We start from the raw sequence: 27896 nt of genomic DNA on the forward strand, positions 1-27896 counted from the left end.
ACATAAATTCACTCTCCTGCTGGTGCTAGCCCATCCAAAGTGACAACTCTTTACATAATCAAGTCGGGCTATTTCCTGCATAAATCCAGGTTTTCTCACATCCCCCCCCACCCCCATACACACACAAACTCACTCTCCTGCTGGTAATAGCTCATCTAAACTGACCACTCTCCAAGTTTAAATCCAAGTTAAACCAGAACATCTGGGGGGGGGGGGGGAGGTAGGAAAAAACAAGAGGAAACAGGCTACCTGGCATAATGACTTAGCCACTCCCAGTCTCTATTTAGGCCTAAATTAATAGTATCCAATTTGCAAATGAATTCCAATTCAGCAGTTTCTCGCTGGAGTCTGGATTTGAAGTTTTTTTGTTTTAAGATAGCGACCTTCATGTCTGTGATTGCGTGACCAGAGAGATTGAAGTGTTCTCCGACTGGTTTATGAATGTTATAATTCTTGACATCTGATTTGTGTCCATTTATTCTTTTACGTAGAGACTGTCCAGTTTGACCAATGTACATGGCAGAGGGGCATTGCTGGCCCATGATGGCATATATCACATTGGTGGATGTGCAGGTGAACGAGCCTCTGGTAGTGTGGCTGATGTTATTAGGCCCTGTGATGGTGTCCCCTGAATAGATATGTGGGCACAATTGGCAACGGGCTTTGTTGCAAGGATAAGTTCCTGGGTTAGTGGTTCTGTTGTGTGGTATGTGGTTGTTGGTGAGTATTTGCTTCAGGTTGCGGGGCTGTCTGTAGGCAAGGACTGGCCTGTCTCCCAAGACTTGTGAGAGTGTTGGGTCATCCTTTAGGATAGGTTGTAGATCCTTAATAATGCGTTGGAGGGGTTTTAGTTGGGGGCTGAAGGTGACCGCTAGTGGCGTTCTGTTATTTTCTTTGTTAGGCCTGTCCTGTAGTAGGTAACTTCTGGGAACTCTTCTGGCTCTATCAATCTGTTTCTTTACTTCCGCAGATGGGTATTGTAGTTGTAAGAAAGCTTGACAGAGATCTTGTAGGTGTTTGTCTCTGTCTGAGGGGTTGGAGCAAATGCGGTTGTATCGCAGAGCTTGGCTGTAGACGATGGATCGTGTGGTGTGGTCAGGGTGAAAGCTGGAGGCATGCAGGTAGGAATAGCGGTCAGTAGGTTTCCGGTATAGGGTGGTGTTTATGTGGCCATTGTTTATTAGCACTGTAGTGTCCAGGAAGTGGATCTCTTGTGTGGACTGGACCAGGCTGAGGTTGGTGGTGGGATGGAAATTGTTGAAATCATGGTGGAATTCCTCAAGGGCTTCTTTTCCATGGGTCCAGATGATGAAGATGTCATCAATATAGCGCAAGTAGAGTAGGGGCTTTAGGGGACGAGAGCTGAGGAAGCGTTGTTCTAAATCAGCCATAAAAATGTTGGCATACTGTGGGGCCAGATGTTCTGGTTTAACTTGGATTTAAACTTGGAGAGTGGTCAGTTTAGATGAGCTATTACCAGCAGGAGAGTGAGTTTGTGTGTGTATGGGGGTGGGGGGGATGTGAGAAAACCTGGATTTATGCAGGAAATAGCCCGACTTGATTATGTAAAGAGTTGTCACTTTGGATGGGCTAGCACCAGCAGGAGAGTGAATTTGTGTGGGGGGGTGGAGGGTGAGAAAACCTGGATTTGTGCTGGAAATGGCCCACCTGTTGATCACTTTAGATAAGCTATTACCAGCAGGACAGTGGGGTGGGAGGAGGTATTGTTTCATATTCTCTGTGTATATATAAAGTCTGCTGCAGTTTCCACGGTATGCATCTGATGAAGTGAGCTGTAGCTCACGAAAGCTCATGCTCAAATAAATTGGTTAGTCTCTAAGGTGCCACAAGTACTCCTTTTTTTTACAAAAATTTCAAGAATACTGTGATACATCCAAGAATGTCACATAGGAAAGTAACATTTTCTTTACAAGCAACTAGTTTCTGGATCAGATTGTATGGTATTATTCATGTATTTATGTTTTAATTTTTCATGCTTTGATTTATGTCTATGTGGTATCTTGTATTATTTACCTGGAAAATGGTAATGTCAAAAATTTGTTAAAATCACCATCTTGAATGGTGTCTAGTAGTTGTTTAGCAGCCATTTTGGCTACCCTTCTCTTTGGAACATTGGCACCCTTTTGTTTGAGTTTGGTGGTCTTTTGCACAGTGGTAGGTCCAGATCCAGCATCTTGAGGTTGAGGCAGACAATCAGACGAACTTTGACCTGTAAAGTATAAATACCTTTGTCTGTCATTTGTAGAGGGAGGGGATTCTGGGTTTCATGCCCAGGCAAGCCACTGAGATATTTTGTCCATATACTTACCTTGTGTTAAGTAAAGCACTTTTTTTAGTTTACCTTTTCTTATCCCTTATCCTTATTTGCACTGAGATCAAGTAGGTGATAGATCCTAATTCAGGGACTGCCATACCTGTGACTTCTTAGCCAGGGGTCCATAACATCCTTAATTTCTTCCCCCACATTGATACACTGTAACAAGACAACCGTTACAGGTCAAGATAACAAAGCTAAGTCATGTGAATATGAACATTTAACACATAGGGTTAATTAGAGTCTGAATTATTTGTGGTGTAACTCATAACCAAGTTAAAGCAAGGTTATTGAGAGAAATTGACTTTCCATTGGAAAGAAAAGTGGACATTACAGAAATAGTAAAAACTGTGCTTTCCAAATGAAAGTGTTAGCAAAAAGTGAATAAACAGGAGAGTAACTAATTAAAAATGCATATTAATTGGCAATGAAAACATCAGAAGCAGCAGACTCCAGATGGTGGAAGCATGGTAACAGTTGAACAGGCCACTGCTGAAGGAACTGTTTGAATAAGATGAAATGGTTCTGTGATCAGAAAGTTATCAAGATTCAGAGACTATAACTCTGAAAAAATCATTTGTGATTTGTTTTATTGTTGTTTATTATTTATTTGTATTACACCTGCACTGAGTGGCTTCAATCAAATTCTGAACAGAACCCCACTGTGCTGTAAAAATATAGTAAACAGTCCCTTCTCTGGGAATTTGTCTAGATTAAAGACAGGATACAACAGTTGACTGTAGTAGATAGTAGATGAGATCAACATTAATGCACAAATGTCAAGGCAGATTTTTTAAAATCAACAGGAGAAATAAATGTCTCTCTATTTGTCATTTACCTAGCCTAGCCATTATTATTAATCTCAACCCCTTTTTTTCAGAGGTAAAAGTTTTTTAGTTGGAAAATGGAGTTTTGTGAAAAAGAAGTTTTTTTTTTTTTGCAAAAATAAATACAATTCTGTTTTTTGTTGAAACCCCATTTTTGTTTTATGAATATTTTTTACAACCCCCCCCATTTTTATTGTGGAATATTTTAAACAAAAAAATAATAATGTTTTAATCAGAATTATTTTTTTGCAGAAAAAAACATTTCCTAACCAGCTTTATTTTTTTCAGAGTAACAGCCGTGTTAGTCTGTCTTTGCAAAAAGAAAAGGAGTACTTGTGGCACCTTAGAGACTAACCAATTTATTTGAGCGTGAGCTTTCGTGAGCTTGTAGCTCACGAAAGCTCACGCTCAAATAAATTGGTTAGTCTCTAAGGTGCCACAAGTACTCCTTTTCTTTATTTTTTTATTTGCTTTTGTGTGTTATTTTTCCTTTGAGTAGTAACAACATTAACAAAAGTGGGAAGATGTACAAGTAATGTCATTTGGTGTTAGAGAGACAAGATGGGTGAGATAATATCTTTAATTGACACAACTTCTGTTGGTGAGAGAGAAAAGCTTTCAAGCCACGCAGACCCCTTCTTCAGGTTTGGGAAAGGTACACCAAGCATCACAGCTAAATGCAAGGTGGAACAGATTGTTATCATAAGTAGTTAGCATTCAAGGCAGAGTGGCCCATTAACACCTTTCAGTCATAAGACAAAAAGAGGGGGTTAGTGGATTACAAAATGTCCTAATAAGTTGTCTACGCTGGCGCTTCCTCAGGAAAACTTTTGTCCTTCGGGGTGTTAAAAAAACACTCCCCCCTCACCCCAACCACAAAAGTTTTGCTGACGAAAAGCGCCAGTGTGAACAGTGCTTTGTCGGCGGGAGTACTCTCTCCTGCTGACAAACAGCAGCTACACTGCGTGCCTTTTAGCTGCATGGCTGTACTGGCACAGCTGTGTCCCTAAAAGCCTAGTAGTGTAGCCGTAGCCTAAACTACACTTAAGTTGTTAAAACTTTTGTCCCTCAGGGATGTGGGGAAAAAAAACCCTGAATGACAAAAGGTGCTGGTGTGGGACAGTGCTTTGTCTCCTGCTGATGAAGCTACCATCATAGGTGCTGGAACTAGGGATGCTGCTGCACCCCCTGGCTTGAAGTGGTTTCCATTATATACAGGTTTCAGAGGAACAGCCGTGTTAGTCTGTATTCACAAAAAGAAAAGGAGTACTTGTGGCACCTTAGAGACTAACCAATTTATTTGAGCATGAGCTTTCGTGAGCTACAGCTCACTTCATCAGATGCATACCGTAGAAACTGCAGCAGACTTTATATATACACAGAGAATATGAAACAATACCTCCTCCCACCCCACTGTCCTGGATTTGTGCTGGAAATGGCCCACCTGTTGATCACTTTAGATAAGCTATTACCAGCAGGACAGTGGGGTGGGAGGAGGTATTGTTTCATATTCTCTGTGTATATATAAAGTCTGCTGCAGTTTCCACGGTATGCATCTGATGAAGTGAGCTGTAGCTCACGAAAGCTCATGCTGAAATAAATTGGTTAGTCTCTAAGGTGCCACAAGTACTCCTTTTCTTTTTATTATATACAGGGTTTACAGTTTGGTTCCATGGCTCTCAGCATCCCCACTATAAAAATTGTTCCAGCACCCCTGGCCAACTCCCGTCACTGGGGGTGGTTTTATTTTGTCAGGGGAAGAGCTTTTTTCCTGGCGACAAAGAGCCAGGGCCCTCCCACTTTTTGAAAGTGGATGGACCTGGTCCGTTCACTTTTTGGCAGAGGCCCCAACCCTCAACTTCCCCCCGAGGACCCGCCCCCATGGCCAGGCTGACAGTTGGATCCCAGCTGGGGAGCCTGGGCAGCTTTGGGTGCCCCAGACCCTCCACCTGCATGGGGTGAGGGCGTCGAGAATAGCCTCCGGCCTGTGTCCTCGCCCTGCAGCCCCCACTCTTACCTAGACCCAGCTCCAGCTGTGGGCCTGTGGCCCGGCCATGGGGCAGCTGTGGGGAGCCTACAGAGTGGGGACACGGGCCGGGGGCTGCTCTTGACCCCCCTCACCCAGGGCAGGTGGACGGTTCGCGGCATGGCTCCCCACAGTTGCCTATGCGGCTCTTACCATGGGTGGGCGGTGACTCCTCAGTTGGAGCCAGATCCAGGTAAGAGGCAGGAGCAGCTGTGTGGAGTTGCGGGCCCTCCTGCCCTGGGCAGGGGGCCTGTGGGGCAGGGACATGGGCTAGGAGCTGCTCTTGACACCCCCCAGGCAGGTGGAGGGTCCATGGCTTCCAGCCCGCTCTGGCTTCCAGCTTGGCTGGGGTGTGTGGCCTTGGGCAGAGAGGAGGGGCGGGGGGCCCTGACCCCTCCACTTTTGGGCAGGCTCTGCCACCTTTGCAAAGAGCAGCTACATTGCGTGCCTTACAGTGGCAAGGCTTTAGTGGCATGCCTGTGGTGCTATAAGCTGTGCAGTGTAGACATAACCACAGTGTCTCTGTTCAGTCCATGATTTTAGGGGCTAGCAGAGTTATGAATTTAAACTACCAGGCTTATTGCAGAGGTGTTAATGGGCCACTCTACCTTGAGTGGTCCCTTAGCATATGCACTAATTACTTATGCTAAATAATCTCTTCCACCTTGCATTTACTTGTGACAGTCAGGGTAGCATTCCCAGACCTGAAGAAATGCTCTGTATGGCTCCAAAGTTTGTCTCTCTCGCCAACAGAAGTTGGTCTAATAACAGATAGTAAGAACCTCATCCACCTTGTCTCCCCACTATCCTGGGACTGACGTGACTTGGTGGTGGTGTCAAACCAAGTCAGGTAGGGTTACTGCGGCTAGGTAAAAAGAAAAGGAGGACTTGTGGCACTTTAGAGACTAACAAATTTATTTGAGCATAAGCTTTCGTGAGCTACAGCTCACTTCATCGGATGCATGCAGCGGAAAATACTAGGTAATCGCTCCTGCATGTAGCACTTTTGTAACAGAGGCGCAGGGGCCGTAAGGCTTGGGTGGGGAAGTGTGGGGGTGGAGGAGCCAGGGAACCTGGGGAAGATGGAGACCTAACCGTTTAATGGTGTTGAACAGGCTGCAGACGAAGGCGGGTGACGCAGGGGCTACGGTGGCACTTGTGCAAGGGTGAGGGGCAGGCCAGGCCAGGCGCGATGGGACGCTGGGGGATCCCAGGGGGGCGGAGAGCGAGGCCGGGCGCTCCCCTACCCCAGCGAGACCTCTAAGACCGCCCGGCCAGCGGGACGGCGGATCTGCGTGCGCGCGCCGCGCTGGGGTCATAGTAGGGCGAACCCCTGCTCAGGATCCCCCCTCCTTGCCCCTCCCCTGAGGAGCCGGGGCGAGGATCGCATCGACGCTAGCGGGGAGCGGCTAGCGAGTGCCTATCTTCTCTCCGATCCGCCCCGTTCCCCCAACGTCCGCGGCAGGCGCGGCGCGTTCCCGAGAGCCCGGCCGAGCGCGCGAGCGTTCCGCGGTCCCGGGACCGCCATCTTCGGTCGCCATAGTGACGGTTCCTGGCAACCCGGGGACGCCAGGCGGTGTTAGGCTTTTCCTCGAGCCTGCCGATGAGCCCCCCTCAGGTACCTGCCACCCCGGGGTGAGCTCTCCTGCCCCGAAACCCCACCCCGCCATCATGTCTCTGGCTGGGGCGGGAGACAAGAGGAAACGCTTCATATCGGTCACCGCAGCAAATTATTTCGGCCTGGCATCGTCGGCCGACCTGTCCAGTGCGCTCGTTGCCAGCCCCCAACTGGCCAACTTCCTGGACGACGGCAACGAGTTCCTCCTCACCGTGCAGCACTCGGGCACCCAGCTCACCGTGTCCAACAAGGTACGTCCTGGTCCTGGTCCGGGCATCCGTGCAGACCACGGGGCCTGGTGTGCAAGACGCCATCCTGGTGAGAGTGTCACACCCTGGGCTCTGGTGTGTGACGTGCCCCCCCGGGTGCCAGAAAGCCTTGACAAGCCCCTTACCAAAGTCTCTTAAGCTAACTAAGCTGATCGGATGGAAAGGCCTCTCTTGGATCAGTAGTTAAAAGATAGGAACAAAGGAGTAGGAATAAATGATCAGTTTTCACAAGATATTCATAAATCATATGGAAAAGGGGGTGAACAGTGAGATAGCAAAATTTGCAGACTATACTTACTCAAGATAGTTGAGACAAAAATTGACAGCAAGGAATTACAAAAGGATCTTGTTAAATAGGGTGACTGGGTGACAAAATGGCGCATGAAATTCAGTGTAGATAAGTGCAGAGTAATACATGCTGGAACATATATTCCTAATTGTATATACAAAATGAGTCTAATTTATCTGTTACCACTCAAGAAAGAAATGTTGGGATCGTCCTGAATAGTTCTCTCAAAACATCTTGTCAGAGTGCTGTGGTAGTCATCTCATAAAATATAACATTAGAATTGGAAAAGGTGCAGAGAAAGAAGGGCAAAAAAAAATTAAGGGTATACAACAACTTCCATGTGAGGAGAGATTAAAAAGATTCGGACTGTTCAGTTTGAAAAAGAGATGACAAAGAGGCGATATGATAGAGGTCTATACAATCATGAATGGTATGGAGAAAGTGAATAGGGAAGTGTTATTTATCCCATCACATAACATATGAACTAAGGGTCACCGATGAAATTAATAGGCAGCAGGTTTAAAACAAACAAAAGGAAGTACTTCTTCACACAACGCATAGTCAACCTGTGGAACTAGTTGCCAGGGGATGTTGTGAAGGCCAAAAGTATAGTTTCACAGGGGATAGGTCCATCGGTGGCAATTAGCCAAGATGATCAGGGATGCAACCACATGCTCTGGGTGTCCCTAAACCTGCAACTACCAGATGCTGTGACTAAACAACAGGAGATGGATCACTTGAAATTGCCCTGTTCTGTTCATTCCCTCTGAAGCATCTGGCACAAGCCACTGCAGGATACTGGGCTAGATAGACCATTGGTCTGACCCAATATGGCCGTTCTTATGTTTTTATATTTATATAGACTATGGTCTCTGGTGTGTGACACACCATTCTGGTGTGCATGTCTCTGCACACCAGGGGCTCTGGTGTGCGACATGTTGCCCCAATAGTAGGGTCTTTGGAGACCAGGCCGTCTGGTGTGTTACATGCTGTTTCCCTTAGAGTTCTAGCAGAGACTTAGGTCCTAATGTGTGACATATATACATTATGTCTCACTGTGAGTGAGTTTGCAGACCACTAGGTCTGGTGTGTGACATGCTGTCTCAGTGTGTACAAAAACCACGAGACTCACTGTACAGTGTTCTGTCTCAGAGGAAACATCTATGGGGGGAGGGGCATTTTATTATGTCTGTATAGATCATGGGGTTTAGTGTGAAGTGAACTGTCCAGGTGGAAGTGCATGCAGACCATATGATCCAGTATGCGACACATTACTCCTAGGGCTTGTGTAGACCACTGAGCCTAGTGTATGGCATGCTAACTAATGGAAAGCAACTGTGCAGACCAGGGCACCTAGTACACTCTGTGTCCGGGGTGTGCATCACATTGTGTCAGTGCAGGTTTCCAGGTAGGTTTTGGGGTTGGGCACATGGTTTGATCTGAATATCTGTGAACATGAGAGACCTAGCTTTTGATGTTCAGAGATACTTGTGTAGAGGTAACACCTTTGTATGTAGAGTGCTCTTGTTTTATGTAAATTAGGTGCAGTTCCTGCCAACATTGAACTATTGGCGAATTGCCTTTGTTGTCCTCAGTTGCACAAAATTTGGGTACCGCTGACAGAGCATTTAAAGTTAATTTTATCCAAAACATTGCACACTATAATATCTTGAGAAACAAGTAACATACATGATTGTGTAAAAAGGGTGTCTACTGTACTGTACATGAGGAAAAGAAAATGGGGTGACAGAGTTTTGTGCTATATGCAGAATGTCAGTGTTCTGCATGTTATTGCTAACACTTCATTCTTCAGTTTGATTGTAGACCTTTTCCCTCTGTTTTATGATAAGATTTTAGAATAGACAGACAGTTTTATCTCTTCTTGTCTTGTTTTGGTCGGATTGTTTTGGTCGGATTTAAACACAGGAGTTTCTACCAGGTGGGATGGATTGGGGAGTTGGGGAAGGTTCTCCTCAGTGCAGGGGGAACCATAGCATGTGAGTTGAAAATTCTAGTTATTGGACAAAAGATTGAACTTACTATAACCAGAGGCCAACATGAAATACGAGGTGAGGGCCTACTACTGGAGTCCAGAGGCAAACTGCTTGTTGTAAGTGGATCCTGCTGAGATGCTCCATTTTTCATTTTAACCTCTGTCTAGTAAGCATCTGATAAATTTGAAACCTCCTTTCCATGATCCTCCTCCACCTGTTGGAAGGGAGAAAAAGATTTCTTTCCCCTCCTAAACCTAGGCTCTTGGCTGGTGTGCAGAAGCTGGGATCTCTGCTAGTCTACTTTTCCCCATCCTCTGTTTTATGTGTCTTCTTCTGTGAATAGCTTCAGTGCTTGCCTCTGCTACTTGTAGCTTTGCCAACAAGCTGCACTGTGAAATTGACTTGACTCTTGTGTTTCTACTGCTGCCCATCCTGTACTGGGCCACAACATTAAAATTGATGAAATTCATATCAATTTCACTCAGCCATTGGTTGAGGTGTCTATGAGCAGCTGCAAAGGTTTTGGAGCTAGCTGTCTGTAGACCATGAAGATTGCGTAGATTCACATTTGGAAAGTTATCTTCAAAATCATGAAGGGTAGAAACTAATTTTTTAAAATGAAAGCTTAAATTCTGCAGCATGTGATATTTTACACTCCACCACTTGCACTCCATCTGCTTGACACTGAAAAGTGGGGGAGTGTACTTTAAACAATGCTGGCATAATATAAGTAAAATGGTTACTTGAAGTTAGAACTGGTTTTGGATTTTTTGACAAAATGCTTTTTTATCCAAACCATTCAAACCATTTTTTGCCCAGTTCTACTTGTAATGCAGAGGCCATTTTAAGTATTTGATTTTGTATTACATTTCAGATTCCTATTCAGCCCAATATAAATATCACATGAAAGTTTGAATTTATAACAAATCAGATATGAACAGAATGTTTATCACAAGTCAAGTAACATGAAATTTTGTAATTAGTTATTTCCTTACTCTAAATTATATAGAAAGTGCATTTTGGGGAAAAAACATCTTGTGATTTGCAGTTTCTTTCTTTCTTTCTTTCTTTCTTTCTTTCTTTCTTTCTTTCTTTCTTTCTTTCTTGAACCTTGTGTTTTTTGATCATTGTAGGTTGAAGCTGGTGATTCAAAAGATAAAGTGTTGGTATTCTTTAAGCTGCGACCTGATGTTATTACAGAAGATAATCTTCATAGTAATATTCTTGTGTCATCTATGTTAGATTCACCTATTAATACACTTTATCAAGCAGTACGACAGGTATTTGCACCAGTATTATTAAAGGTGAGTAATATACCATTACAGATATTTTTATACATTAAAAAATGTGTACTTACAGATTACTTTCCTCTATTTTCACTATAAATCTTCCCCATCCCATGTTAATTGTTCTCTGAGATTTATTGTAATTTGCTTTTCTGTTAGCTTTAAAATTAAAATATATACAAAGGTTAAGGAATGAATATTTTATTTCATTTTCAAGTTAAAGGAGGCACCTTACAGCAACCTTTACATAAGTCTGTGTCATTTTTTAAAATGTGTATCAGATATTGTTTCAAGTTCAATGGCAGGAATACACAAACCACTATAGCTATTTTATATGGTAAATAGGTGTGCTGGATTCCTAAACTGACTTATTTGACTCTGTTTTCCATTGTGCTGATAGGTTTTACCTGCTTAAATTCCACCATGTGTCAACAGGAGAATTGATCGCAGAGGGCTAAATTCTGAGAGTTTTGCTTAATTGAGGACTGCATAATTTGGCACAGGGATTGGAGAGGGTAGCAGTGTATCTTACATGTGAAAATGTAAAAGCTAAACTGAGGATTAATATCTTCTAAAATGATACCTCCTTTTCCTATTTTGTGATAAGGAAGATATTTTCTTTATTCAGTTTTTCACAAACAAAGGAAAATCATGGTTACATTTCTTTATCTTAGCAAAATAAATTTCAGTGTTTCATAGTTTCCAAGCCCCAATTTATTTTCTGTCATAGTCTTAGAGTGATTCCAGAAGATTACAATAACCTTCATTATTCATTTTAACCAGTAATTTCCAGCACAGGAGTATATTCCATACCTGGTTGCTTTAATAGAGAATGATGAAAGAATATCTGTTTGCAGCATCCTTTTGAAAATATTAATTCATGTCTTGCAATCAGTTTTTGAGCTGTAGGCCATGTTTAAATCAGTAAGGAGTTTTTTTCAAAAAAATGATTGGCATGATATGGTTCAATGTTTTGATTTGTCCAACCTGTAAAAGAATAAGATGTCCTTCCCTGAATTTAAGTACATTCCCAGTTCTCTTCCCCCCATCAAATGAATAATTGTTATTCCTCAATTATTTGAAAAAAAAAGCAGATAATAGGAAAATGATAAAGAGTTCTAACATGATTTTTATTGCTTGGAATCTTTGTTGTAGGATGAGAAATGGAGTAGGGAGTTTGATCCCAAACTCCAGAATCTTCTGAGTGAGCTAGAGATTGGTTTGGGCACTATCCTCAGAAGATCAGATCCCAATTACTCAGGAACCAAATTCCGTGAAGATGATGTGCGCGGTGTGTACTACAATTACTTATTTTACAACACAATTGAAATTAAAAATTGAATATTTCATTAGAGTTGTGAATTCATGTCTCTATCACTGTGATGTGAGTGGTTTAAGAACCTAAATAAAACAGAATAGACCTAGAAAGGTTGTGAATACTCTTAGCAGTTAGGAATTGAGGGCACCCACTGTCTAGCAGGATTGAGTGTATGGTGCCTTAATATTAAGCTGATATCACACCTAGACCCAAAAGTTGAAGCAGAATGATATAATACAAAGGTAAAACTTTCCATTTTAGAGTGTGTTTTGCCTAAAGATATTTTGTTATTATGCATTATATCTGAATAATGTATTTAAGTGATTTCTGTTTTGTATTTGCAGCAATACTTACACCAAATGATGAGTTTCAGTTCTGGATAGAGCGTGCTCATCGTGGAAGTAAATCATGTAGCAAAGAGAGAGCCTCTCATTTTAAAGATCTGTTTGAAGTAATTGCAAGAGTATGTTTTTTCTTTTATTTATTCAGTGATGTATTTATATCAAACTTAGTAAACAATTTACTCAACTTGTGAAATGGTATGAGATGTTCAGAAGTACAAAATCTGGGGCAAAATTCTTCTTGCAGTTTCTCTTCTCCAGCTCCCACTGACTCTAGTGGGGGTTGCTCAAGTTTAATTCAGAGCAGAGTGTGGCCCCTTCAATCCTAAAATTAGTCTTAAAGAGATTAATATTAATAAAGGAATGGTAAGAAGATTGTCAGCTGAAAATGGGATGATGATAAATAATAAAAAAATGAACTAACACACAAGATGATGATTATGGACTCTGCCCTGCAAAGTGTTAAGCACTTGAATCATTTTACTCACATGAATAGTCCCACAGAAGTCAGTGAGACTATTCACATGAATAAAGTTACTCACATCCTTATTTTTTTTGCAGGATTGTGCCTTATATTTTTAAGTTAAAATGAAGACCTGACATATCTGTAAACAAGAAAATGCCTCAGTTAACAAACATATTTGAAAATATTCTAAAGAATGTAAATATTTCTAATCCATCAGTAGCACAATCATGTTATTTTAAAATGTATTTTATTTCTAGGATTATTACAATTTGGATAGTCTATCTTTATTTGAAGTTGTGGACTTAGTGGAGACTACGCGGGATACTGTTGATGATGTATGGAGACAAACAGAACATGATCCCTTTCCACAGCCACGCATGCAAAATCTTTTGGATGTCATAGGTAAAACTGCGGGTAGAAATGATCACTCATTTTCAAATCAACAGGTCTGGATAACATACACCCAGGAGTCTTAAAGGAACTAGCTGAGGAGCTCTCTGAACCACTAACGTTAATTTTAACAAACCTTGGAAAATTGGGGAAAATCCAAAGGATTGGAGGACTGGCAAAATAGTTCCACTATTTAAAAAGAATAAAAAGGATGACCCATGGAATTGTTGACTGATTAATCTGATGTCGTTCCCAAGCAAAATAATCTGGGACTATCAACAAAGAATTGGAGGCTAAAAATATAATTAATACCAGTCAATATATTTTCATGAAAAGCAGGTATTGTCAAACCTGTTATCTTGGCAACTGTGTTGATATAGTATTCTTTGATTTCTCTAAGGCATTTGACTCAGTATCACATGACATTTTGACCAAAAAACTTGAATTATATGGAACCAATGGAGCACATATTGGATGGATTAAAACCTGGGTTACTGACATCTCTCAAAATGTGGTTTTTAATGGGGAGAAAATCAGTGAGCAGGGCCATTTCTAGTGGGGTCCCTCAGGGATAAGTTCTTGGTCCAATGCTATTCAATATTTTTTATCAAAGATTTAGATGATGATATAAAATCTTTGCTGGTAAACTTTACAGATGACATGAAGACTGGTAGGGTAGTAAATCAATAGAAAGGCAGGTTATGGTTACAGAGTTATCTGAGTCTGATTAAATGGTCACAAGCCAACAAAATGCATTTTAAACAGCTAAATGCAAGGTAATACATCTGGGAGCAAAGAATGAAGGCAACATCTGCAGGATGGGAGACTCTCTTGGAGAGCATTGTGGATATCCATGTCATCATGAGTTGTTAGTGCAATACTGTGGCAAAAAGGGCTAGTATGATCTTTGGTTTTATAAATAGGAGAATATCAAGTAGAAATAGGGAAGTGACCTTGCCTCTGTACACACAGCATTGGTAAGACCAATTCTAGACTACTGTCTTCAGTTCTCCACACTTCAAGAAAGATGTGGAAATACTGGAGAGCCTTACAGAAAAAGGCATAACAAGATCCATTGGGTAGAAGTTGAAGTTAGGCAAATTCAATCTTGAAATAAGTCTCAATTTCCTAACAGTCAGGGTAATTAAACATTGGAACAACTTATTCGGGGAGGTGGTGGACTCACCGTTGCTTGGAGTCCTTAAAATGAGATTAGATATCTTTCTAAAATGTGTGCTTTAATTCAGCTTCTGTGGAAAATTCTACAACCTATGCATGTAGGGGTCAGGCTGGATGGTCATAGTGGTCTCTTTTGGCCTGGCAGTCTATGAATCTTCATTTCATTCCTCCCTTCATAGGCCATGGAGAGGATGGGAAGCTCTGCATTGTCCTCAACATGCTCATAACACATGCAACTGTGTATTAAGACAATGACTATAATCAAGTCTCTTGCTTCAAGGCTTCACCCTGCAGAGATTAGGAAGGGCTTTATATCCTCCCAGTGCACAACTGGCCAAATGTATTCTGGGTTTTGGGTTTTTTTAACCTTGCTCTGAAGCATTAGGGATTGATCATAGCTGGAGTCAGAACGCCAGATGGGGTAGATCATTACTGTGAAATGGCATAGAGAATTCTCATTTTTTGGTACGGTATTTTATTTGTGTGTCTTGCTTACCTGCTCAGGGTTCAACTGATCTCCAGATTTGGGGATGGGAAAGAATTTCCCCCCAGGGCAGGTTAGCATGTATCTTGGGTTTTGTTTTTGTTTTTGCCTTCCTCTGCAGCATAGAGCCTGGATCACCTGCTAGGATTATCTGGACATTGCAGGGGCCTCAGGCATTTGTGGCACCCTGACCTCAGTCTCTTCTGTTCTCTGCCTGTAGCATACAACAGTTTAGTTTTCTGAGGACTGAAATGCTTCAATCTAATCAAAGTTTTTGGACTCAACACGGGCAAATGAGCAAAATTTATTTGGCTTTGATATACAGGTCATACTAGATGATCTAATGATCTCTTCTGGCCTAAAACTCTATGAAAACTAAAAAATCTGTTAAAATACAGCCTACTGAAAAGTGAGACTTTTATTTTTAAATATGTTGTCTTACATAATATGTATATAATTTAATTTATTAAGGATTCCAGTTCTGTAGCTCTTATTCATGAGCAAAGGATTGCAGAATCAGGCACTAAGTGAATAGTTGTTTGTTTATGAGATTTGCATTTAGTATCAAAATATCTCTTCAATAGCTTTTAAAAATGGAAATGTACTGTGGTGAGGAAGATAAAGAGAGGATTTTAAACATACTTGTTATATTTGGTTATATTTATATACTTTGTTGTATGTTTTTATGCTGTTTTAGGAGGCTCTCTTGGTAGGTTTGTTCAGAAAAAAATGGAAACTTTGAATCTGTGGGAGGATGCTTTTCACATTGTGAAAGAAAATCTGAAGGCTGGTATCATGATTTGTGAACAGTGGGTAGCTGCCTGTGATCACCTAACTGGACAACTATGGCAACGGTATACACCATATCCATGGAAAAGTGAGAAATATGTTCCTGAAACATTAGACAAACTTGGCAAACGTCTTGATGAGGTACGAGTTTGGTGAATTTTGATTTGTTTTTGTTGGAAACAAAACTACAGAGGTATTTTTTAGTTGTAAATAAAACTAATAATGTGTAATATTTTGCATCATTTTTATAATCAGAGTATGGTTTAATACACATATTTGTGTTTAACGTTTATTTGACTGTAGCTCATTGTGAGGGAAGGTTTATTTGTGATGGGGAGGTATGGTACAGACGGGGGAGTTTGTACTGTGTATTGCATTTCTTGCTTTTAATATAAGTTATGTGCCCAGGCATCATGATGCTGGGCATATAAAAATCCCATTACAATAAATAAAATACTACTTTTTTGTTTTAGGTGCTGACTATTAGAACGCTTCATGAAAAACTTGCATATTTTTTACCAATGGGGGAACAACAAACATTGCACCTTGCTCAGGTGTTTGAACCCTTTGCTTGCCTGAATCCTGTGCACTATAACCCCTACACAGAGGTATAATGTTTATTTTTATTTTTCTATACATAATTTCTGTGACTTTATTGTGAGTATTAACATATCTCAAACTAACTCAGCTATTCATTATCTCCAGCCTTTATGGAGAGCTGCAGTGTCTCAATATGAGAGAATTGTTGCACCAGTGGAACAGAAAATAGCAAGCAAACTAAAAACATTTATTTCAGAAATTCAAGACAGTCCTCAACAGGTAAAAATATTTTTATAACACAAAGGCTTTACTATGTATCAGATTGCAGAATTCTCAAGTAGTCATTTTAAAACAAAGAAATAGTTATTTATGATCACATATAGGATTTATGAACCGTGGTGCCTAAGAATGTGTTTCAGTTTGAGTAGAAATAACCTTTTTTCTTTACATTATTTCTTATGCTAGCTGCTTCAAGCATTTCAGAAATATAAGGAACTGGTAAAACGCCCAAGCATTAGCAAAGAATTGCTTTTTGAAAGGGAAACTTTGCTAGCAAGACTTCAGGACTCTGTCAAAGGTAAAAGTGTATCATAGAGAATTCAAAATCAGTATGTACTTTTGGAAATGTTTTAATTGCTCTCTACTTTATCTGTTTTCTTTTGGGAGTAGTATTTTGCAACACATTTTTTTGGTAAGAGACTAGTATGTTGTTTGTAGCTATAATTCATTATTGCTAACTGGTTCTGTTGCTTTGTGGGTCTAACATGAACAGTTTGTTTGATTGATACAGATTTTCGAACAGACTTTGAAGCTCGATGTCATGGTGTTCCTGGTGATGTATCTGGGCCACTTTCAGGCAAAAATCTTTCTGAAGTTGTCAATAATATTGTTTGGGTGCGGCAGCTGCAGTTGAAGGTAATAGTTTAAATTCTTCTTGAGACACTGCATACTGACTTCTCAGTAAAAATTGTGGCATAAAAGACTTCAGGGGTACTCAACATTTGCAACACTTGTTGACTTCACTGGAGTTAAAGGTTCAAAGCTCCTCTTCAGTAGGATTCTTGCTAAACAGTTTTTCATTTATTCAACACGCAAAAATTGTTTCTCGGATACATAATACATTGAAAAACCTCTTATGTTTTAAAAACGGTTTATTACAAAATATTTTAGAGTATTACAAAAACTGGGAAAGACCAGAATTCTACAGTGGTGGTAGACACTGTGGCTCAGATTGCTTCCTCAAGTGTGCACATGTGGTTTCCATAGAAGGCTTACAATGAGCCAGATTGTGACCCACTTACTCTGAGTAGCGAATAGTAACTCATGAATAGTCCTTCAGAAATCAGTGGTATTTCTCGTGTGAATAAGTGCTCACCAGTGCGAGCAAGGGGTTCCCAGTATCATATTAAAAAGCAGAATTGTTGGTTCTTTGTCATAAAGTTAGGGTGCTGTACATTAGTGTTTTCTGCTTCACGACTGGGTGGGTTAAGGGTATTTGCTCAGTTATAATTTGCTGCCTTTGATTAGTTTGTATTCACACAATAATATCAAACAATATCTGTGCCTTGCTATCATCACATTTATAATTTATTATATAAATGGGTTTCTGAGATTAAAGAAATGATTTTAGGTGTTCAGTATGTAACATATTTAAGTGCAAAAAACCCAGGAGTACTCGTGGCATCTTTATAGAGTAATAAATTTATTAGAGCATAAGCTTTCGTGGGCTACAGCCCACTTCATCGGATGTATAGAGAAGATATATACACACTGAGAAGGTGGAAGTTGCCATACAAACTGTAAGAGGCTAATTAAGATGAGCTATTATCAGCAGGAGAAAAAAACTTTTGTAGTGATAATCAAGATGGCCCATTTAGACAGTTGAATAAGGAAAAGGCAGGTAGAAATAGGTTAGTTGAATGGAAAGATTTGTACAGATTCATACACTAGATTCACACATCCTGATGAATTTGACTTTAGAGGAAACATTTCAAGTTTTTAGATATTCTAAAATCGAACTCAGAAGGTAGCATCTGTTATAACATATGCACCATCACTTCTTTATACATACACTTATGTTTTTGCCAATGGCATACTTTTGGTTTTTGAGAAAGGCTTACTTGCTCTGCTTTCCTTGTAAAAACACCAGAGCCATTTTAGTATTTTAAACTTTTTACTTAAATTGCAGTTTGTGACAGAATTATGAGAATAGGCACTTTTTTTAAACATACATGCCATAAAAAAGTATTTTTAAAAGTGATGGGAAAAAGTATTCAGATCTTCTGAATATTTCCTTATGCTTTTGGCACTCAGTTGAAATTCATCTTCTCATTTTCTTAAGATCCTGGGAGAAACACTGCTTCCTAATATATTTGACTGTATAATAGATACCTCATTCTGGCTTACTGAGATGAATCTATCAACATAATTATCTTGAGAGATAGAGTTTATACTGATTTACCAAATTCAGGTTAACCAAAGCTTTGTAATGTCATCCATGATAGTATTGTAATCTTCTTTGTGCTCCAGGTCCCCCAATCCAGGGCACACTAACTAACAAGGCACCAGCTGGCTTCAAAGAGGCTGTGTTCTTTTCTAACCAAAAAGCACAATAAAGAGGATGCTAGATAGCTTTCTGGACTATCCAGTTGCTGGCCTGTCTCCCCCAGCCCAAGAAGGACTCATGCTACACCCAAAAGTCTATTCAGGTCCTTCCTTCAGGGCAGTTTTATTCTTCAAATAAAAAAACTTGCAAAGTACCACAAAATTTTTCAAGTGTCCTCTGCATAGTGCCATTCTTGGGGCTTTTGCTGATTAGTACAGCAAGATGGTAGAAGCTTCTGGTAGCAGTGCCCGACAGGTGCCCATGCTCCCCCATCCTCCCCGTTTGGCGCTTGAGGGTGTTCTAAGAGCACGAATATATAGGAGCTGTGGTGCCACCGCAGCCTCAGTTCTTTCCAACAGCAGCCGCGGAAGGATGTGAACCATTGGATCTCACAGATGTATTGATTGGTAGTGCCTTCATATTAGTTTCTTGCTGTTAGTAGTTTAGTTAGTAGTCTATACTTAGTTTTAGGATAAATTAGGCAAGATTTAGATTACATCATAGTTTTAAGGTATAGTTCTGTAGTTCAGTATGGATGATCCCAGTATGAAGAAACATGGCTTCAGGTGGTGCACATCTTTCCCAGCAGTCCTCTTTGCGTCTGACATACATGTTCAGTGTTTAAAGTGTTTGGGGGAGAACCTTTCCCCAGCATGTTGTGCTACCTGTAATACTTTCACACCTCAGGCCCAGAAGGAAAGACAAAATAGTCTTCAGGCCCAGCGCTTAATTTTTAAGGAAAGAGGTTCCGGGGCTCAGGTGACTTTTTTACATTCATAACTGATGCAGCAAACCCAGAGGGGCTATGAACCCTCAAGCTTAGTGGTGCCAGGGCTCAGCCCTGGCAAGCCCTAGCACAAATTAAGCACTGTTTAGGCTCTTTTATTACAGGAGGCTTTGTCTGTCAAGCCTCTGGGATCTGAGAACTCTGAAGGATCTGAAAATAAGGATAGGAGGCTTGAATCAGCTCTGAGTACATTTATATACGAGAAAATTGCAAGAATGAAGGCTTCCATCTTGGCACTGAGCTCCAGTTCCAGATTGGCAGATCTGACTGTTCCTAAGCCTTTGGATCTGACTCCAAAATTAATACCCATTTCAGACAGTCATCCTATGGGTCCAAATAACTTATTAGAACTGGCTGCCCCATTTCAGAGGAAACAGAAAGCTAAATTAAGACATATACCTGGTAGTACGTCAGACCTTTCACATGCGAATCTGAGACCAAAGGATGGTAGATCTGTAGATCCATTCTAGAAATACGGATCCGAAGGAAAGATCATCTGATCTGAACACATCAGTTCAGCAGCATACTTTAACTGTCATGGTACAGATTCTCTTGGACTCACATCTACTAACAGATCTGGCTATTTCTTATGGTTCTCATGATAAAAGACTAAGATGGGACATCAAGCATGGAGATTTTCCAGTCTCTCTTCCACCACCTAAGATCCCAACTTTAAGAAGAGATTTGTCACCATGCTACATGACCCAGATCCCCACAGTGGTCATTTCACCTGCTGCTTCAGTATTGGATCTGGGATGGGATCTGCAATCAGATATAGAGCTGGATCCAACAAGCAAGAGTATGATCTGACCATTTTCAGATCAGAATTTCCCTCCATGGCACCCTATGTTCCAAACAAGGTATGTGAGACAGTATTGGGGTGAATGGCAGGATTGGCATATACTGCCTTGGATGCCTGGGACATATCGGCCAAATCCTACTTACCACTATCGCTCCAGGAAGCTTGAATCTTCGTAGCCACTACATCTTTAACTGGAACTGATGGATCTGAGCGTTGTGGATCTGAGGGGTAAGGATCCGACACTTAGAGAATGTTCCCAATCCTTACCACAAGAGACATTATTTGAGGAGGAGCATCAGACAACCTCTTTTCTACAGGAATTCAACAAAAAGGTATGGAAAATGTGGATGTAGTTACAGCAATGTCTCCTTCTTAGGACAGCGTTCAATTTCATAAGCTAGTGGATAGGATGGCATCAACTTTAATATTACATCAGTAGCTTTGAAAGGAGCCACATGTCCAGTATTTTGTGTTCTATTGCAAAGAGTAAGGTGTCATTGCCTATATTGGAAGGTCTCTGGCAACCAGAAAATCTTTTTGGTCAAATCCATCTTCATGTCAATCAGTTTAAAAAAAGGCAGATAAATTATATCAGGTCTCACAGGAAGGGTTTTTCTGTTTTCATGTGCACCTTCAAACCAATTCTCTTGTGGTAGCAGCATCAGGTCAAAAATCCAGGTCAGGTCTTCAGCACTTGACTCCTTATGACAAAGAAGGAAAAAAGTTGGACTCTCTAAGAAGAATTTTTTTTGTCACTTTCTTTAAACATGCATGTGGTCGATATCAAGCAGTAATGTCCAGATATCAGTTTCACTTGTGGGAGAAGATCTGTCTTAACCAAGAACCTCCCAGAGGACTAGAGGAGATTAACAACAGCTCTCATTATGAAAGGCCAACATGTGGTGAACCATGCCCTTAGGCCAGCATTTGATGTTTTTGACACCGCATCAAGATCTGTGGTTTTAGTGATAACTCTCCACAGACATGCCTAGCTACAATCCTCATATTTGCCTATGGAAAGAAAGACAAAAATGAGGATTTACCTTTTGAAGGAGATGGATTATTTTTAGTGCAAAAACTGATACAGTGCTGGAGAGAATGAAGGAAATAAACTCACCTGTGAGATCTTGGGGGTTATTACCTCTTTATTGTAGAAAGACATCTGTATCTATCTTCAGATATCCTAGACAATACGTTCTATCTTCGTTCCCTTCTTCTTCTTAAACCTATGAGAGGCAGCCTTATTATCAACACTGAAAACAGACATCCTCTAAAATGCAAGAGAGGAAAAAAAATCCCACAAGCTCAGGACAAGGATGAACTCCTTGATTACATCTTTCTTGCCTCTCATCAGCCTGCAGGTTTGATGTGATGAATGAGAGCTTCAAACCAATTTCAATAAATACTACCCATGTTTTCAGAAACTCTCTCTCTTATTTGTACAGTGCATGGTCAAATATCACCTCAGACAGATGGGTTTTAAATAAAATAAAAGCATTCTACACCATCCAATTAATATTCCTTCCTCCATGCAACTCCTCTCACTTTCCTTACATAAGAACAGCCATGCTGAGTCAGGTCAAAGGTCCATAAAAGCATGGAATCAAAGAATAGTAGGACTGGATGGGACATTGAGAGATCTTCAAGTCCAGTCCCCTGCACTCAAGGCAGGACAAAGTATTATATCTATCCCAGTACCCATCTGGCTCAGTATCCTGTCTTCTGACAATGGCCAATGCCAGGTGCTTCAGAGGGAATGAAGAGAACAGGCAATGATCAAGTGATCCATCTGCTATTCACTATCTTTTCAGGGACCCTTCTCACGAGAACTTGTTAAGGGTAGAAGCCCAAGCTCTACTGCAAGCAGGGGCTGCAGAAAAAATTCCTTTAGATTCCAGGCACAAGGGATTTTATTCATGCTATTTTCTAATCCCCTAAAAAGAATGGAGGCCTCAGACCAATTCTAGACCTCAGAGCTTTAAGCATGTTCATCAGGAAGTTTCAATTCAGGATGGTGAGTATAGCATTAATTATTCCCTCCCTGTCCACTTTTGAATTACTTCGGTGATTTCAATCTCAAAGATTCATCTTTCAGAAAGAACCTCATATTGAAAATATCCCTGTTTTTCTATTGGTTCAGTACAGAGTCCATTTCCAGTACAGAGTCCAACTGTGTGGCCTTTCAGCCACACCCAATGTCTTTACCAAATGCATGGCTCTGGTAGCTGCATATCTGAGAAGACAGGAAATTTTTGTATTTCTGTACTGCAACAATTGGCTTCTGAAGGCTTTCTCAAAAGAAGAATTACAGAAAGCCATTTTGGTCATTCATTCTTTATTTGTAACCTCTGGTCTTCTCATGAACGAAAAAGAGTCTCTTCTCACACTGTCACAGAAGATTCCATTCATTGGTGTGATTCTCAACTCCATAAAAGGAAGAGGTTTTAAAAATTAAAAACTACCATATGCTTCAATATCCCTGTCAAAAGGTATGAGAGTAGCAGCCATGTTATTCGCAAAAAGAAAAGGAGTACTTGTGGCACCTTAGAGACTAACAAATTTATTTGAGCATAAGCTTTCATGAGCTACAGCTCACTTCATCAGATGCATTCAGGTAGTTTAGCTAATGGCATCCATGACCTATGTGCCTCCATATGCCAGGCTCAGAATGAGACCTCTTCAGCACTAACTACTAAGGAATTTCAGATCCATTATGAACAGTATGCAAAAAGAAAAGGAGTACTAGTGGTACCTTAGAGACTAACCAATTTATTTGAGCATAAGCTTTCGTGAGCTACATCCAATGAAGTGATGCATCTGATGAAGTGAGCTGTAGCTCATGAAAGCTTATGCTCAAATAAATTGATTAGTTTCTAAGGTGCCACTAGTCTGTATTCGCAAAAAGAAAAGGAGTACTAGTGGCACCTTAGAGACTAACCAATTTATTTGAGCATAAGCTTTCGTGAGCTACAGCTCACTTCATCAGATGCATCACTTCATTGGATGTAGCTCACGAAAGCTTATGCTCAAATAAATTGGTTAGTCTCTAAGGTGCCACTAGTACTCCCTTTCTTTTTGCGAATACAGACTAACACGGCTGTTACTCTGAAACCTGTCATTAAGTATGCAAAAAGTACTCACTGTTCTGAAGAAGGTTTTTCTCTCTCTAAGATGGTGGCTGGAACCTCAAAATGTCCTCAAGGGAGTTTTGTTCAACCCACCTTCTCCACTTTTAATAATACCTACAAGGTGAGGAGCGCATCTTTGCAATTTGTACATTCAAGGCCTTTGGAACGGCAAAGAATCTCTGTTGCACATAAATGTATTCAAAACAGAGGGCAGTACGACTCAGAGTATTTCTCTCACAGTTGTCGAATGCGGTAATTCAAGGGGCCACGGACAACTTGTCAGTAGTATATTATGTGAACAAGCAAGGAGGAACTCTATTGTCTCAACTTTGCAAAGAGACAATACAACTTCGGGATTGGTGTATCCAGCATAATATATACCCTGTTGCCCTACATGTAGTGGGTCAATATAATGTGATTGCAGATTGACTGAGCAGAGATTCTTCGCAGATGCAAGAATGGACTCCAAAAGATTTGGGGATTCAGGATATTTTCAGTCTTTGGGATTTCCGAACATAGACCTATTTGCAACTAGATTCCATACAAAATGTCCCCATTTCTGCTCTAGAGTAGGCTCAAACAGACTTCATTGACAGATGCATTTCTCCTAGATTGTGGAGAGGTTTTGATAAATGCATTTCCTCCCATTTCCCCTCATTCCCAGAGTCCTAAAGAAAAGAAGACAAGGTTCAGCTAGGGTGATTCTCAGTGATGCAGTAAAAAGGAGTACTTGTGGCACCTTGATCCAGTGTGGCCGAGATAATGGTACACTGAGTTACTCTGTTTATCCAAGGGGAATCACAAAATTCTCCTGTTATCAGTGGATTTGCTACCCTAGCAGTGGGGGAGGGTCTTCCATCTGTTACCCCAAGAACAGACTCAGGGGTCCCAGAGTAGCCGTTCTGTTGCTTATTTCTGGGTACCCCAAATGTTAACCTATTATTCTGTCCCTGCAGGGTGAAAGGAGGGGGCCTGTCCTAGTGAAATTGCCAGGGTTTACCAAAGATCTCCCTATGATCTTCAGGAAACCTTTCAGAACAGACTATATCTATTCTCCCCTTGGGAGGACATGGATACAACCTTCCACTCAAAGGATGGCAATACTTTTCCAAAACCAAGTGTTTTCTTTATTTAATGTAACCAATCTTTCCTAGTACAATTAATCTAAACCTGAATTAAAACATAAATACCTTAGTACAGGTATACAAGTTAAAGTGCCCAATACTGTAATGTAATACAGTTGGAATGGCTTCAGTGATTATGTTCTGCACATGGTGATCAGTCATATGCAGGACACTGAAAACAATCTTAATAAATTCCAAATTTTATACATAGTAACAAACATACAAAGACAGCCCTTCAACTTTATTATCCCAAGCATACACATTAATTAACCCTTTTTTTTATTCTATATCCTATACTATGATTGGCATGTTCACTTTCCACCGGCTTCTGTCTCCCTCTGTTCTGTCAGGGTCCTTCTGCTGTGACCAAGCAACACCGTTGCGGCTGCCACCCTGCAGTTGCTTCTTCCTTCAGGGTCTTCTTCCTTGCTGTTCCTTGCTCTTTTAGGTTTCTATGATCTTCTCCTTCTCCTGCTCCAACCTTTGCCTGCCTGCTCTCTGCCGTATATACATAGAATCATAGAATCATAGAATATCAGGGTTGGAAGGGACCCCTGAAGGTCATCTAGTCCAACCCCCTGCTCGAAGCAGGACCAATTCCCAGTTAAATCATCCCAGCCAAGGCTTTGTCAAGCCTGACCTTAAAAACCTCTAAGGAAGGAGATTCTACCACCTCCCTAGGTAACGCATTCCAGTGTTTCACCACCCTCTTAGTGAAAAAGTTTTTCCTAATATCCAATCTAAACCTCCCCCACTGCAACTTGAGACCATTACTCCTCGTTCTGTCATCTGCTACCATTGAGAACAGTCTAGAGCCATCCTCTTTGGAACCCCCTTTCTGGTAGTTGAAAGCAGCTATCAAATCCCCCCTCATTCTTCTCTTCTGCAGGCTAAACAATCCCAGTCTAGGTCCTTCTGTATCCTATCCGTCCCCTCCAGCGTATCTACCACTCCTCCCAGTTTAGTATCATCCGCAAATTTGCTGAGAGTGCAATCCACACCATCCTCCAGATCATTTATGAAGATATTGAACAAATGTACAGTTTTTGGCCTGTTCTGATTAGCTTATTTTTCAATTCTATCATTAGAATATCTATTTTCCAATCACCTTCAGACCCTCTCCGATTGGTCCATATTTATAGACCAATCATAACTGCTAAATTTATGGTGACCCTCACATGTTTTTGGACTGAGTATGTCTGACTGACCCCTCTCTGCAGTTTTGGAATGACCTTTACCTAATCTCAGTCCATATTTGCCCAGCAACACAGCAGCCATAGGTTAAACCAGTGGTTCTCAACCTATATATGTGGGCTGTATCCAGTACTACTTGTATGGCCCTGAGGATGTCACGTGGGCCACAGCTGTGTGCTGATTGGGCCATGGGTTGAGAACCACTGAGTTAAACAGCTTAGAACTGCCATCTCCCTGTCCTTGGCTTTGTGCCAACATTGATGACACCCTTAAATTACCAGCCTTTTAAACTATAAATCATCATAGAATCATAGAATATCAGGGTTGGAAGGGACCTCAGGAGGTCATCTAGTCCAACCCCCTGCTCAAAAGCAGGAACCATCCCCAATTAAATCATCCCAGCCAAGGCTTTGTCAAGCCTGACCTTAAAAACCTCTAAGGAAGCAGATTCCACCACCTCCCTAGGCAACGCATTCCAGTGTTTCACCACCCTCCTAGTGAAAAAGTTTTTCCTAATATCCAATCTAAACCTCCCCCACTGCAACTTGAGACCATTACTCCTTGTCCTGTCCTCTTCCACCACTGAGAATAGTCTAGAACCATCCTCTCTGGAACTACCTCTCAGGTAGTTGAAAGCAGCTATCAAATCCCCCCTCATTCTTCTCTTCTGCAGACTAAACAATCCCAGTTCCCTCAGCCTCTCCTCATAAGTCATGTGTTCCAGTCCCCTAATCATTTTTGTTGCCCTTCGCTGGACTCTCTCCAATTTATCCATATCCTTCTTGTAGTGTGGGGCCCAAAACTGGACACAGTACTCCAGATGAGGCCTCACCAATGTCGAATAGAGGGGGACGATCATGTCCCTCGATCTGCTCGCTATGCCCCTACTTATACATCCCAAAATGCCATTGGCCTTCTTGGCAACAAGGGCACACTGCTGACTCATATCCAGCTTCTCGTCCACTGTCACCCCTAGGTCCTTTTCCGCAGAACTGCTGCCTAGCCATTCGGTCCCTAGTCTGTAGCTGTGCATTGGGTTCTTCCGTCCTAAATGCAGGACCCTGCACTTATCCTTATTGAACCTCATCAGATTTCTTTTGGCCCAATCCTCCAATTTGTCTAGGTCCCTCTGTATCCTATCCCTGCCCTCCAGCGTATCTACCACTCCTCCCAGTTTAGTATCATCCGCAAATTTGCTGAGAGTGCAATCCACACCATCCTCCAGATCATTTATGAAGATATTGAACAAAGCCAGCCCCAGGACCAACCCCTGGGGCACTCCACTTGACACCGGCTGCCAACTAGACATGGAGCCATTGATCACTACCCGTTGAGCCCGACAATCTAGCCAACTTTCTATCCACCTTATAGTGCATTCATCCAGCCCGTACTTCTTTAACTTGCTGACAAGAATACTGTGGGAGACCGTGTCAAAAGCTTTGCTAAAGTCAAGATACAATACATCCACTGCTTTCCCTTCATCCGCAGAACCAGTAATCTCATCATAGAAGGCGATTAGATTAGTCAGGCATGACCTTCCCTTGGTGAATCCATGCTGACTGTTCCTGATCACTTTCCTCTCATGTAAGTGCTTCAGGATTGATTCTTACATTATTATCACATTATTTCTTTAATATATACTTGTTATCTTATGGATCTTAATATTATTGCCTACTGCTGCCGCCCTATTTCTTAGCAATTTAATTAATTTCATGTAGGTTTTTCCCCTTTTTTCAGTTAATAGTGGCAAAGCAGTGTTTTCAGTACTGTGCTTGGAAACAAAAGAGAGCAGCTCAAAATCCTGTGTATCACATCCAGATTTCTGGTTGTTACGTTTGACAGCATGGGTGATAGGCCTTTGACAGAGTAAGAAAGATCATGCTTGGTTGAGATGCCGAGAGTTTTAATTAATTCCAGAAAGCCATCTACTACAAAACATGAGTTAAAGTGGAAAAGATTTGTTTTATGGACAACTGGAAAAGGTGCTGACCCAGTTCCAGCTCCAGTGAAACTTATTCTGGAATATCTGTTACACTTAAAAATAAATGGGTTATCTCTGCCCTCCATTAAGGGTTCATTTAGCAGCAATAGCAGCATACCATTAT

At 41.2% G+C, this 27896-nt stretch overlaps 1 protein-coding gene across 6 annotated transcripts in view; it reads left to right on the plus strand.

Moving 5' to 3' along the window:
* Positions 1–6504: 6504 nt before the first annotated feature.
* The window catches only part of DYNC2H1 (dynein cytoplasmic 2 heavy chain 1), a 396411-nt gene continuing 375019 nt past the window's right edge, over positions 6505–27896 (plus strand). For 2 of the 6 annotated variants that reach the window (XM_075127044.1, XM_075127048.1), the window contains exons 1-10: positions 6623–7057; positions 10492–10662; positions 11800–11935; positions 12307–12425; positions 13027–13171; positions 15520–15752; positions 16085–16219; positions 16317–16430; positions 16617–16728; positions 16942–17066. In XM_075127044.1, coding sequence (XP_074983145.1) covers positions 6860–7057; positions 10492–10662; positions 11800–11935; positions 12307–12425; positions 13027–13171; positions 15520–15752; positions 16085–16219; positions 16317–16430; positions 16617–16728; positions 16942–17066 — 1488 coding nt within the window. In that variant the 5' untranslated portion in view covers positions 6623–6859. Of the gene's footprint in view, positions 7058–10491; positions 10663–11799; positions 11936–12306; positions 12426–13026; positions 13172–15519; positions 15753–16084; positions 16220–16316; positions 16431–16616; positions 16729–16941; positions 17067–27896 lie in introns of all 6 variants that reach the window. The other 4 variants (XM_075127047.1, XM_048844035.2, XM_048844045.2 and 1 more) reach the window with 3 other exon arrangements.

Source organism: Caretta caretta, chromosome 1 (assembly GCF_965140235.1).
Source record: "Caretta caretta isolate rCarCar2 chromosome 1, rCarCar1.hap1, whole genome shotgun sequence".
Classification (NCBI taxonomy): domain Eukaryota; kingdom Metazoa; phylum Chordata; order Testudines; family Cheloniidae; genus Caretta; species Caretta caretta.